The 14,675-nt window shown below is 38.6% G+C and overlaps 1 protein-coding gene across 2 annotated transcripts in view; it reads left to right on the forward strand.

The window, feature by feature from the left end:
- CPQ (carboxypeptidase Q) overlaps positions 1 to 14,675 on the forward strand; it is a 533,282-nt gene that overhangs the window by 169,041 nt on the left and 349,566 nt on the right. For both annotated transcript variants that reach the window (XM_037802736.1, XM_037802738.1), the window contains exon 3: positions 11,240 to 11,447. In XM_037802736.1, coding sequence (XP_037658664.1) covers positions 11,240 to 11,447 — 208 coding nt within the window. The remainder of the gene's footprint in view (positions 1 to 11,239; positions 11,448 to 14,675) is intronic.

Genomic DNA, 14,675 nt, shown 5'->3' on the forward strand with positions numbered 1-14,675 from the left:
CTTCAGGATCTGCAGTTATGTCACCTTTTTCATTCATTATTTTGTTTATATGGGTCTTCTCTCTTTTTGATTTTGTCAGTCTAGCTAGGGGCTTGTCAATCTTGTTGATCTTCTCAAAGAACCAACTTTTGGTGATATTTATCCTTTCTATTGTTTTTTTGTTCTCTATGTCATTTATTTCTGCTTTAATCCTTGTTATTTCTTTTCTTGTACTTGGTTTAGGATTGGTTTGCTGTTCATTTTCTAGCTTCTTCAGTTGATCCATTAGTTCTTTGATTTTGGCTCTTTCTTCCTTTTTAATATATGCGTTTAGTGCTATAAATTTTCCCCTTAGCACTGCTTTTGCTGCATCCCATAGGTTTTGGTATGTTGTGTTCTCATTTTCATTCGTCTCTATATATTTAGCAATTTCTCTTGCTATTTCTTCTTTAACCCACTGATTGTTTAGGAGTGTGTTGTTTAACCTCCAGGTATTTGTGAATTTTCTAAGTCTCTGATGGTTATTGACTTCTAATTGTATTCCATTGTGGTCAGAGAATGTGCTTTGAATAATTTCAATCTTTTTAAATTTATTGAGGCTTGTTTTATGTCCCAGCATATGATCTATTCTGGAGAAAGTTCCGTGAGCACTAGAAAAGTATGTGTATCCTGTTGATTTGGGATGTAATGTCCTGTAGATGTCTGTTAAATCTAATTCATTTATCAGATTGTTTAGGTTTTCAATTTCCTTATTGGTCTTCTGTCTGGTTGATCTATCTATAGGAGAGAGTGATGTGTTGAAGTCTCCCACAATTATTGTGGAAACATCAATTGCTTCCTTTAGTTTTGCCAATGTTTCTCTCATGTATTTTGTGGCACCTTGATTGGGTGCATAGACATTTACGATTGTTATTTCTTCTTGCTGAATTGCCCCTTTTATTAGTATGTAGTGGCCTTCTTTGTCTCTCAAAACATCCCTGCATTTGAAGTCTATTTTATCTGAGATTAATATTGCTACACCTGCTTTCTTTTGGCTGTAGCTTGCATGAAATATTTTTTTCCATCCTTTCACTTTCAGTTTCTTTGTGTCCCTGTGTCTAAGATGAGTCTCTTGTATGCAACATATTGATGGTTCATTTTTTTTGATCCATTCTGCGAATCTATATCTTTTAATTGGGGAGTTTAATCCATTTACATTCAACGTTAAAACCGTGAAGGCATTTCTTGAATCGGCCATCTTATCCTTTGGATTATGTTTGCCATATTTTTCCCTCTCTCTATTAATATCCTTTATTGTACCCATACCGAATCTCTTTAGTACTGAACCTTTCTCCAAGTCTCTCTGTCCTGTCTTTGTTTCTCTGTCTGTAGGGCTCCCTTTAGTATCTCCAGTAGGGCAGGTCTCTTGTTAGCAAATTCTCTCAGCATTTCTTTGTCTGTGAAAAATTTAAGCTCTCCCTCAAATTTGAAGGAGAGCTTTGCTGGATAAAGTATTCTTGGCTGGAAATTCCTCTCACTCAGAATTTTAAATATATCGTGCCACTGCCTTCTCGCCTCCATGGTGGCTGCTGAGTAGTCACTACTTAGTCTTATGCTGTTTCCTTTGTATGTGGTGAATTGCTTTTCTCTTGCTGCTTTCAGAACTTGCTCCTTCTCTTCTATGTTTGACAGTGTGATCAGTATATGTCTCGGAGTGGGTTTTTTTTGGATTTATTCTATTTGGAGTTCGCTGAGCATTTATGATTTGTGTATTTATGTTGTTTAGAAGATTTGGGAAGTTTTCCCCAACAATTTCTTTGAATACTCTTCCTAGACCTTTACCCTTTTCTTCCCCTTCTGGGACACCAATGAGTCTTATATTCGGACGTTTCATATTATCTATCATATCCCTGAGGTCCATTTCGAGTTTTTCAATTTTTTTCCCCATTCTTTCTTTTATGTTTTCATTTTCCATTCTGTCATCTTCCAGGTCACTGATTCGTTGTTCAACTTCCTCTAGTCTTGTACTATGAGTGTCCAGAATCTTTTTAATTTGGTCAACAGTTTCTTTAATTTCCATAAGATCATCCATTTTTTTATTTAGTCTTGCAATGTCTTCTTTATGCTCTTCTAGGGTCTTCTTGATTTCCTTCATATCCCGTACTAGGGTCTCATTGTTCATCTTTAGTTCTTTGAGTAGCTGCTCTAGGTGTGTCTCTTCTGGTCTTTTGATTTGGGTGCTTGGGCTTGGGTTATCCATATCGTCTGGTTTTTTCATATGCTTTATAATTTTCTGTTGTTTTGGGCCTCGTGGCATTTGCTGACCTTGATAGGGTTCTTTTAGGGTTTGTAGACCAGTTGAAGTCCTTATCTCTAATTTATCAGATCTACAGCTTCGTGGAGTACACTTTCTCTAACTAACCAGCAGGTGGCGTCCACGAGCCACCTGTTCTCCACAAGCCAGATCTCCCCTGCTTAGCCTTTTTGGTGAGTGGGGGAGTGAGTCTTGTGGGGCCCAATTGGTGTCCCAAGCTTGCGTGTGTAGTTGGTGTTGCCTGCCCTGTATGTGGGGCGTGTTTCTGGGCAGTCGGGGAGGGGGGGGTGGCCCTAACAATCAAATCTCCCTGATGATCCTAGAGTTTTAAAGCTACTGCAATAGTCTAATCCTTCAGTTCAGTCCTGCCACAGTTTGTCTCTGCCACTGACCCACAAGTCTTTGGTATTGGCGTATGGCTCCTGAGACTTGCAAGTGGGCCCCTCTTCCAGGCTGTGCACCCCGGGTCCTCTGTTGAGGGATGACTGTGCTATGTCGCAGGTGAGTGCCGTCCCCCCAGGGCAGTTCTGGGCTGCTGGGCTGTGTTGGGAGGCTCCCAGTCTGCTCAAATGATGGCTGAATGGGGCTCTGTTAATTCACACTGCTCCTCCTTCCCAGCTCTGGGACATTCAGCTGAGGTTGCAGGGAAGGCTAATGTCCACGCCCAGTTTTGTGGTGTGTGCCTGTTATTTGAAGCACTTCCGTCACACTGGGTTGTCTGGGGCAGCTCTGGGCTATGGGGCTGGCGATGGGCAGGAGTGTTTCCTGTCCACCCGGATGGTGGCTGTGAGCGGACACCCCCCTTTTCTTGGGAAGTTGTGTTGTTTAGTGAATTTTCTCAGCCACTGGATTATTGCCTTTTGTCTCAGAGCTCTCTTAGTTCTGCTCTTGACTTGACGTGCCCAAATTTCAATTCTTTGAAGCTTTCTGTATTGAGCTTCTTAGAGTAATTGTTTTAGAAAAAGCAAAAAGGATTTAAAACAAAAAACAAAAAAAAAAAAAAAACGGCCCTCCTCAGAGATCTAATGGGTTATTGAAATGCTAATAGACAAAGCAACCAGGGCCATTAAGGAAAAGTGCCCAGGGCAGAGAGATCAGCCTTGCTTCGGGATTTGCATATGCGCCTCAATGCCTGATCTCCGCCCTTCCCCTTTCTGTGTTCACCAGAACTCCAAAAATCCTCTGCTTTTATTTTGGAGTTTTTCGTGTTGTTTTTTTTCTATGCCTGTCTCCTCTCTGCTGGGCTGGCTGCTCTCAGAGTCTCTGGTGTCTGGCCTCAGTCTATCTATGGTTGGAGTTTGAATCAGTAGAATGAGTTTCCGGCAAGAGCAGCCACTGCAATTCTCCCTTCTCCTTCCTGGAGCTGACAGCCCCTCCTCCCCCGGGACTGAGCCTGGCAGGGAGGGGCGCGGGTCCCCTGGCCGCAAAAACTTACAGATTTCGCTGATCTCAGCAGTTCCACGTTTTCATGAGTGTTGTATGAAGTATGCCCAAAGACAGATTGCTCTGTGGTGTCCAGTCCACGCAGTTCCTGGCTTTTTACCTACTTTCCTGGAGGAGTAACTAAAACATACAGCTCACCAGTCTGCCATCTTGCCCCGCCTCGATAGATTCTCTTTTGAGCCAATAGGCTTGTTTTTGCTGAGTCATTTCTTCTTTTTATTTTATTCCTGGTAATTTGAAGTAAAATTTGAAATAAATCAGATAATTAGTGTTTATACCCATTCAATATATGTCCGGAATCCTTATATAACTTATGATGGTTAAGTTCACGTGTCCACTTGTTTGGTCAAGCAAGTACTGGCCTGATTGTTGCTGTGAGGGTATTTCATGGGTTTAAATCATTAGTCAATTGATTGCATCTATGGCTGACTATAATCAACAAAGGAGATTTCCTTCAGTAATGAGAGAAGTCTCATCCAGTCAGTTGAAGGCCTTAAAGGGAGAAGTGATGATTTCAGCAGTTGGAAAGAATAATTTCTATCTATTTTAGCCAGCTGTCTTCTTCTGGGGGAATTATCAAAACCTTCATCCGAGTTCCCAGTTTGTGGCCTCCCTACGGAATTTGAACTTGCCAATTCTCATGGTCATGTGAGCCACTTCCTATCTATCTATCTATCTATCTATCTATCTATCTATCTATCGGTTCTGTGGAGAACCCTGGCTAATATAATACCTTACATTTACTGTCTTACAGCACTTCATAAGGTACAAAGAAATTTTACCTCCATCATCTCATCTATTGCTGGTAAGAAGCCTGGTGATGCCAGTATTATTGTGATTTCCATTTTACAGGCTGGGAAAAGTTAAGCAACTTATTAAGGATCAAAAGGCTATTGAGCTTTATAGTCATTGTTCAAGCCTGGGTACTTAATGATAGCCAATTTTTGCTACTGATGCAGAAATACCCTGTTTAAGCATGTTTCGAAGAATGCATAATGCAATATAATAAATATCTTGTTTGTAAAAAAGTTAGAGTGAGTTGGTTGCTTGTTTCACTGAAGGTTTTTTAACCATAAGTTTTAAAATGTCTTCTTCTTTTTGAATGATTTGATTGCTAAATTTCAGTTTACCTACAGTTTTCCCCAGGAAAAGAAATCATTACATAGATTAAGCAGTATGGTTAGTGGAGTGCCAACTCCACAAAGCCAGTTTCCCCACTGCAGTAAATGATGTGTCATCTACCCAGATTCTCGAAGTGGGCTGTTCTTTACCTGCACTGCCCTGCCTAGTCCAAGCCACCATCATTTCTCACCTAGGATGAGGCAGTCATCCCCTAAACAACTCCCATATCTTTTCTTACCTCCTCCAACCATTTTGTTACATGAAGCCTACTGATATTTCAAAATGTAAATCTGAGTTTGCCTGACTTCTCTTTTCCCACCCAAATCCCTTCATGAAACTAAAAGGCTCCCCCATGACCTCACCCTGCAAATTTCGCCAGCCTTATCTCATGCCATTTTCTCCCTCACTCTCTGCCTGCTTTATTCTTAGTCCTGTCTTGGGCTCCCATCCTCCCTGTCCCTAATCAATTAGCACTCATTTTTCAGATCTCACCTTCTCAGGGACGTCGGTCTGACCGTGAGCCCCACATAATGATAACTAGCCCTGTTTTATTCTACTGTAGTTATAAGCTCAAGGAACATTTCTTCCCCAAGTCTCTGTATTCCACCCATCATTAAGGCCTGTGGATTTTACTCCTTAGATATCGCTTCAAGCTGACTGAGGTGGATACTGCTTTTTCATTGCTTGTTTTCACACATATACTAGATGACAGTGGTTATTGCGAAAGCCCTCAATCATCCACACAAATCACTATCACAAGGAAATATCCAGTGATTGGGGAGAAAGCAACCATGTTCCACAGTGTTTCAAAACAGCTATTGTTCAAAACAACTAAGTTGTTTTTCTAAAGAGTACAAACACATGGTTTATGGCACAGATATTCCTATTGATAGCTTTTAAAAGTAATCAAGGTACTCCAAAATCTGACTGCCTGTTTATGCTGCAGCAATACCAATGGAAGCAGCTTGGATTTTAAGGTAATCAGATTTGAGGACTAGTCTGTGTTCTATGCTCATTGCTGCTGCATGTGGCTGGATTTAATCCCTGTGCAATTTAAGTGTCAAGTTAAGCATAATGGTTCTACGGTAGGTTTCTTGCCATTACACAACAAAAGTTTCTGTGTAAATTCTACATTTTCGAGGTCGGTGTAGACAGGTTGCTTTGCCTGCAGCTGGTTCTCAGGTGTCAGTGTGGCATGATGGCTGTTGACACTGCTCCGACTGGCAGACAGCTGTCTCTCTAGAGATGATGGGAATTTCCTGCACCATGGATTTTGATGAAGTAGGCCAGGCTTGTGTGCAAGGTGGACAGACCAAGTTTAATTTGAGCCAGATCTCAGGAGATCCAGTTTGAAGAGGATGGGCCAGAGGCCTCTAGCTAATGTTAAGAGTTAGGCATTGCTCCTTGTTCTTCTAACTTGAACTCAGTTAAGGGCTGAGTTTATTTTTCCCCTGCAAATTGCTTCAAGGAGACAGTTGAACTCCCTTTCTGCAATTCATGGAATGAGGATGGGGTCCATAAATGTCTTGGTTAAAAATTGGAAAATTTTAGGAAGTCCCATAGTCTGTTCTGGGGCAGGACAGGAAGCCTCCTATTCACTATAAATAAATAGGTAGTTATTTCAATTTCAACTATTTTGTCTTCTTTTCTTTGTTCTTTACCTGAGAATGCCCTTTTTATCATTTTCAGGCTACCAAAATCCTTCAAGGCCCACTTAAAGCTTCCTCCTATAGGAAACTTCCTTGGTTTCCCCAGAGAGAATTAATATGGTTTATGTTGTAATTTCATAATGTTTTATTTGGTTCCTTCGTTTAGCACTTGTGACATTCTGTGTTTATTTGAAAGTTAATGATTACCTATTTTTCTCCTCTAGATTATATGATCTTTAAGGATAGGACTAGATCTTATTTATCTTTTTATGGTACTCAATGCTCAGTTCGACGCCGGAGGGTTGCACATTTGTTGAATTAATTAGAATCTTTAAGACTTGTTCTTCCATGAAAAGAACATTGCACAATCATAATATTCTCCACAATCCTCAGAAAAGCCTGCTCTGATGTTCTTTTTTCTGCCTTGCTATGAATTTGAAATTTCCTTAACACTTCAGCCCAAAACACTGAGTTTCCAAGAAGGACTGTTTTCCCTTCTCCATAACTATGAGTTCAGGAAAAGTCGATCATTTTACCAGACCTCGTTATCTTGTATAGTGCATGCAGTGTGAGATTACATTATTAAGAGTAAGAAACTAAGACTTCCTTTTGGGTGGGGGCTAGAGTATTTTCTGTTTGGGGGTTAATTCTTATTCTTAAATCAGAATCAATTTCCTAAACATATCACAATGAATTGAGCTCCAGAGACAACTTTTCTGTTTGTGATCTTTTGCTTTAAATAGTAGAAATCATTATAAACTTTTCACTTTACTTTCTTCTTATTCTTAACTGTTCTTGGGAGGAATCAAGTCAGAAGAGTGTGAGATTGTAGTCTCTTTATCAAATTCTCCTTAGAATTGGTGATCTGAATCAATACCGCAGCAGTCAGCATCTGCTGCCTCTTTAAGGAGATGGCAGCAGTAATTACACACAGGGTAAAATGCTTAAAAAAATAAATTAATCAATTTTGAAAATTAGGTGCAGAGGATAAAAAGGAACCTGAGGATTTTTATTTTATTTTATATGATTTAATTGGTTGTAGCCAAGAGAATCACTTTATAAGTATTTTTAGCTTCAGTCCCTCATTCTCTTCAGAATTAACTACCTGATCCTTTTATTATTCAGAGTCTGATGACTCTTGTCCTAGAGTGAAGTGCCCCTTCCAGCTCCTCTATTATTAGATAGGGAGCTAGTGTGATAACAACGTACTGATTTATGAGCCAGATCCTTGGTAGACTAAGGAAAATAACTGCTAACTGATAAATTAGGTAGCCTTTTAATACATTTTTACTTTTCCTTCTTATTCTTCTTAAAATGAAAATATTGAGTTGTTCTTTTGATATATTTTACATTTGTGAGAGAGGATAGCAATGAAGATAATAGGCAGAGCATGACCCTTGGATTCAAACAATCATATTTCAGCTTTATCACTTAGAGTTGTGTGAACTTATTTCTCTGGATCTCCATCTTGTTCTCATAATTACTTTGTAGAGTTGCTGTGAACATTAATATAAAAACAAACACACAAATATAGATACTATTATTATCATCAAATATTCTGTCCTACAGAATTATACAAGTTCTTGGAAGTATACATTTTTGGAGGGTGATCAGGGGTGGGGTATTATACTTTCATTTTTTTTTTTGTTGTTTTTTTTCTTCATTCATTATACACACACACACACACACACACACACACACACACACATACAAATACACAAACATATCAATCACATACTGTGTGTTAGGCATGATTTTCAGGCCCTTGGGTAATATTAACGAATAAAATAGACAAAAAGTTCTATCCCCATGGAGCTTATATTATTGTAGGGGAAGACATCTGGAAGCTGGTAAATGCTATGGAAAAATTAAGCAAGGGAAAGGGAATAAGGCATAGGAAGGGGGTTGCAACTTTAAATAGGGAGGTTAAAGTAGGCCTTATTGTGGAGAGGACACTAGTTTTATGTTCTTAGGGGTTTGCATGTACTGCCTTTTGGCATGGGAAGATAGGAAGAAGGAAGATGAGAGTAGAAAAAGAACAGGAGTCTGCTGATTGGAAGGAGTGCTTGAGAATTCTGTTTATTGTAACATGTCAAAACACAACCTAATATAGAAGAGTGAATTTTTCCAGGCGGCCTAGTTTTATTTTGCTCAATTTGAGCAAAAATCTTCTTAAAATGTATTATACACCTCCTGCCTATCCATAAGATGGATATTGAATAGGGGTCGTGAGGTGATAACTTAGGCACATCTGACTTTTCAGTAGTTCAAGTAGTTCACTCTGGCAGCACTGTGGAGGTTAAATGTGAGGGAGCTGGACTGGAGTCTGGGGTACCAGTGGTAGTGTTGAGGATGGGGAAGGACTTGTGATAGTCCAAAAAAGAGGTAAAGAAGGCCTGATGTGAGAGAGTATAATGGGATAGAGCAAAGGACAGGGGTTCAATTGATATTTAAGGGGTAAAATTTGTAATATTTGGGGATTGATTAGATGTGGGGGATGAAGGAGAGAGAGGGATCAAAGAAGACTCGAAGCTTTCAGGAATTTGAACTCTTGTTCCAAGTTCATGTGATAGGTTTTGACTAGTTGCGTTGGCATCTTGGTTGTCTAGGTTAGGTTTTGGATCTTCAGGACTCCATCACTCTTTCATTGTTAGAAGAATTTGATTGGAGCATAGACCATAGTGAAGTACCACCCTGTATGACTTTAATTTTGTGGTGGCCTAAGTAAATTTATAGAAATTTGGCTTCATTTCTGGTAGCTACAATCCAGATGTCAAAATTACCCCATCACTGGGACATCCCTTGGGAGGACCATTAAACCTGTTACTCATTAGGAACAGCTGAAAACCATTAGCAAAATTCTCATACTAGCCAACAATGACCCCAGTTAAATTTCAAGGTAACTTCAGGTCTCAGAAAGTTATGAATCTCAAAATCTGTCTAGGTGAACCCTTATTAGTATTTTTACACATACTTTTCATGTGGAAATAGTGGCTTCCTTACTTTCCATAATTTTACATTACTATTCTTGAGATTATAAATTAAGTTCTGAGTTTTGGGGAGACATGTTTACAGATCTGTAGTCGATCACTTTGAAGTACAAGTACAAATTCAGTTCAGGTGTTGGAATAAGAAGTAGGAGAGGAGGCAGTCTGAAGGGTCCATTATGATGGGGCCTATATTGAAACCAAGAATTCTCGTGTACCTGCAATGTATTTTAAAAGGATTTTCCAAATGATGGTTAAACATTTTTATGACATCTGTTAAGCTTTCAGAAATATCCAGTTCTCTAGTCTGTGAGATTAAAGAAGTATGCCAACAATATTCTTGGGCCCACAAAAGGCATGTTCAGGTCTCAACCCATGGTCCTTTGGGTGTGAACCCGTTTGTAAACAGGACTTTTTGAAGATGTTATTAGTTAAGGTGTGCCCCAAACTGAATGAGGGTGGCCCTTAATCCAATATGGTTGAAGTCCTTATAAGCAAAGGAAATTGGACCAGAAGAAGTTACATGGAGCAGCCAGAAGCTGGAAGTCAACAGAACCTGGAAGAGAAAAGAGAAGACACTGTCATGGGCATTGCCCTGTGACAAAAAAGCCAAGGACCAAGGATCGCTGGCAGCCAGCCCCAGAATCCTACAGTTTTCGAGGAGAAAGCATTGCCTTGCTAACACTTCCACATTGGACTTCTTCTAGTGTCAAAACCGTGAGCCAATAAATTCCCGCTGTTTAAGCCAACCCATTGTATGTTATTTATTTTAGCTGCTGGGAAACTAAAGCATATGTTGATACTTTGTTTTTTACTGACATATTTCATGACTGCATGGCTGATACTACAAAGCTGTAAATGCCTGTGACTCTCTTTTAAGTAGTTATATTTAGCTAATATATCGGGCCTTTGTTGCTAAATGCTTTTTACTTGTTAACTAATTGCTCAATCAAATTGGATCTTTATGGAATGGCAGTTTTTGAATGACTTCTTGGAAGATGTGGAACCCTGTGGGTAGGCCTCATGGTGTAAGGCAAGATGGCACATAATTTTTAAACAAGACAACCGAATTATAGGACAATTATACAGTGTCTTCAAAATATTTTTATTTGAAGAATAGTGATGTGTTTGATGATGAGTAAGTACTGTAAATTGAGAAGCATGGGAAGTTTCTACATCACTTAAAAGTGTTCAGTACAAAGGAGGAAAGAAAACAAGCTAACTTTTTGTGGTTCTTGGGAGAGGTTACATTAACTATTTGCTAAAAGTTGGATTTATGAAGAACATTGACTTCCAAAAGCATTCTTCACAGACTGCCATACTTTTTATGATGTCAATGTAGGTTGTTTAGCAACATATCAAAATAGTTTTATGAAAAGATAAATATGTGTTTTATTAATCCCAAGGGGAACACTTTGAATTGTATTTCCATTATAAATAATCACTGTCAGTCTGTGAAATTCATGACTTCTTTGGGTGGGAAATTAAAAAAAAATCTCTCTCCTCAAACAATTTGTGATTTAATACCAACTGGCCATGTGAATTAAAAGACGTTACGAGTTGTATGTTTATTATTTTGAATGTCTTTTCTCTGTCTTGGGAGACAGTCCCACAATCTTTCTCCCATGGTAAATGGCTCTAAAACTTTAATCCTCTGAAACCAGTTTGCCAGATGTAGCAGCTGGAGTATGTGTGACCTTTTGTATACCAATTCAACCTGGCTGAACAGAAACCATAAGTTAATCCTGTATGACTTTTATTTCTAGGCATTACAGCAGAAGTTCTGGTGGTGACCTCTTTTGAAGAACTGCAGAGAAGGGCCCCAGAAGCAAAAGGGAAGATTGTTGTTTACAACCAACCTTATGTCGGCTACTCAAGGACAGTGCAATACCGACTTTGGGGGGCAGCAGAAGCTGCCAAAGTGGGGGCTTTGGCATCCCTCATTCGATCAGTGACTTCCTTATCCATCTACAGGTTGGTCATTTTTTTTCATTTGAAATTCTTCCAAAAAACCACAAAAGAGAAGCCCTTAAGAAATCAAAACAAGCCATTTAACTGAAAATACTTCTTGTTCCTAGAATTTTCCTTCTTGGCCTTTTCAGGATTCCAAAAATCATTTGTGCCTTCCTATAAAAAGCTTTCCACATCCATGAATATCCTATATCACTCCTTATATAACTAATATATTACATATTTTCATTGGAAGGAGAACCAAATTCACATTTGTGTTTGATCACAGATTTCTAATGACTTCAGAGGAAGCCAGGTCATTTTTCATTGTTGCTAGAGAAGTGAAATAAAAATAGAATGGGTTACATGTTTGGGAGTGGGGGGTTATCTATGGTGTAGTAGAAAGATTTGGGGAATCAGATAACCTGGGGTTTAGACCTGGCTCTGCCCTTTAACAAATGTGTTGGGAATGTTCCTAAACTCTCTGGATCTTAGCTTTCTCCTCTATTAACCAGCAATGATGAAAAATAATAAATTTACAAAATTATTTTAAGACTAAATGAGATAAACTTATGAGATAATTGATTAGCTATAAAGGCCTCTATAAATGTTTGGTAGTATTGTTTGAGGACAACATAAGGTTTGTTTTTATCTTTGTAGTTCTGATTGTGGTAATGCTATAGTGCTTTACTGATCCTCAATCATAGGATGAAATTCAGTATTACAGTGGATAAAAAGTCTAAAAATTGACCTGCAGATATTTAGCCTAGCTTAATGGATATATATGGTAGTGCCATATATTGATGATAAAATATTTGAAGAACATGGATGAAAGAAGTACCATCTCAGTGTTGCAGCCTAGTTCCTCTATGATTAAAAAAAAAAAACAAAACATGCAGAAATAATTGCAGATAGGGTTTATTTGGGTGTCAAGACTGGATATTTTAAGAATCTATTGTAAAGGGAAGTTTATTCTGCACAACTGCCATTTGGAGCTTGAGACACAGATGCTTGACCTTAATTAGCACCCCATGCTCTTGGAAATTAAATGACTGAGGAGGAAATGTCAGCAACTAGGAAACCCAGTCTGAGAGGAATTATCCAAAAGTACAGAGAGAAGGAAAGATATGTTTTTCTTTTACAAGGATAAGATATCTTCCCATGGGAGGAAGATAGGGCATGTTAAAACCACTTATTAGAAGTTTTATGGGAGAAAAACTAGTTATACTGATGTCACAGTACTAAAAATAATGTTCTTAGTAGAGTCTTTACAGATTTCATGACTAGTGAAATAATGATTGGACTATATTCCTTTGAATGGTTAACTCTTCCCAGGAGGGAAGTCCTAATATGGCTAGCTTACTTACCAGAAACCTCACTTAGCCCTTGGAATAACACACCCAGCAAGCTGTGGCCATTCACCATGATTTCACTGGTCATGAGACCTGAATTATGGAGATAGTCTGTTGTTTTCTGAAACTGGGTGAATGCCAAGAATCCTTATTTAAGAACTACTACTCATAAGACTAATAAATTCCCAGATGACTTAATGCACAGTGATCTGCCAGATTTCATTGGTTGTTTTTTTTGTTTTTTTTTTTTAAATAATGAAGACATCTGGAACTCAGGCTATAAGCTTAGAACACTAGAAGCATTTTATCCAATACAGGACTTAAAAGTCTAAGATTTGGGTCAACAACTTGTGATGTGTGTTAAATGGGCATTTTCCTTAATATTTATAGATCTAGACTGATTAAAATTTTTTATTAATTTTATAGCATTCATATTTCAATGGACTTTTAACTTTTAGAACTCCATTCCTTCAAAATATAGAAATATATAACATTGCTCTTTACCTGTATTTTGAATCTTTCATATGTCATCTTATTTGTTTTGACAACCCAACGGCCAAGAAGAAGGGGCATTATTACCCCATTTTAGAGGTAAGGAAACAAAAGTTCAGAGGATTAGAATGAGTAACTCAGCATATTCACATGTTGAAGTCTTCCATCTTGAAAAATAAAAACCAAAATGAAACATACTCTGTCTCTTTGTACACCTAGCTAATTGTTTTTGGAACAAAGTTGCCTTCAAGTGTATTCTGAATTTCTGTCTCTATTTTCTCATCTCATTCATGCTGTAGCCCATTTTAACCTGGCTTTTGTCAACACTGAAATGGAACTTGTTGAGGTCACAAATAGCTCTCTAGTTGTCAAATACACTTTAGGCCGTCATCCACCTAAGCAATCCCATCATGCCTGTGGCCTCAACCGCCTTCAATAGTGTGGCAGTTTCCAAACCCACTCTCTCTCCATGTCACTGCTGTGAGCTCCAGGACCATATAGCCAACTGCCTGCTCATTATTTTTTTGGATATCCCATATCCCATTTCAGTTTCAGTTTGTTTGAAACTGAACTCATCCTCTAATTTTTCACCTCTTTCTCCTGCATTTTGTCTCTCAGTGAATATAATGCCATCAATTCTATCTTCTAAGGCAGATAGTCCTTGATCACTCTTTTCTTTTTCCTTATCCATCATTTATAGTAGTTACAAAATCACTTCTATTCTGCTCTTTATCATTCATGTCAACAAATATATATTGTGCAGCTCCTTCTCCCAGCATCACTCTACATTCCAGTAGTCAGAAATCCCTTAAACTTTCCCAATGTACAACATTTCCTCAAAGTTCCATGACTTCATAAGCTTTTTCCTCTGCTTGCCATCCATTCCCTTCTTCACTGTGTCACACTGTCTTTCAAGGTTCATCTTAAGTGTTTCTTCTTCTAGGAAGGCCTACCAGATATCCAGCTCCAGCCAAAGTGAGCTACCCCTTTTTAGTATTCCATGTCATCCTGTGCATACTCTGTATCATAATGTCTTGAAAGTAATTTTTGTTCATGGTTTGGTAGGATAGACTAACTATTGTAACAAGCAACCTCAAATATTAGTCATTTAATACAGTAGGAGTTTCTTTCTTGCTCACACAATAGTTGCAAGGGGGTATTCAGCAGAAGGCCTTCTGTACAGTAATTCAGAAACCTAGGCTCCTTCCATTTTGTGGCTCCATCACCCCTAAGACCTTGGAGTTCTTTTCAGGGACCTCTGCATCCAACTGGCAAACAAGGAGAGAATGAGAGAGTAGATGATCAAGAGAGAGGTTTCCACTTTGTGGCTCGCACTCCCTTTATCCAGTGTATGGACAGATGAGTGGAAAAATGGGCACAAAAATTAGATGAAGAATAGGGTGGGATG

Source organism: Choloepus didactylus, chromosome 14 (assembly GCF_015220235.1).
Source record: "Choloepus didactylus isolate mChoDid1 chromosome 14, mChoDid1.pri, whole genome shotgun sequence".
Classification (NCBI taxonomy): domain Eukaryota; kingdom Metazoa; phylum Chordata; class Mammalia; order Pilosa; family Megalonychidae; genus Choloepus; species Choloepus didactylus.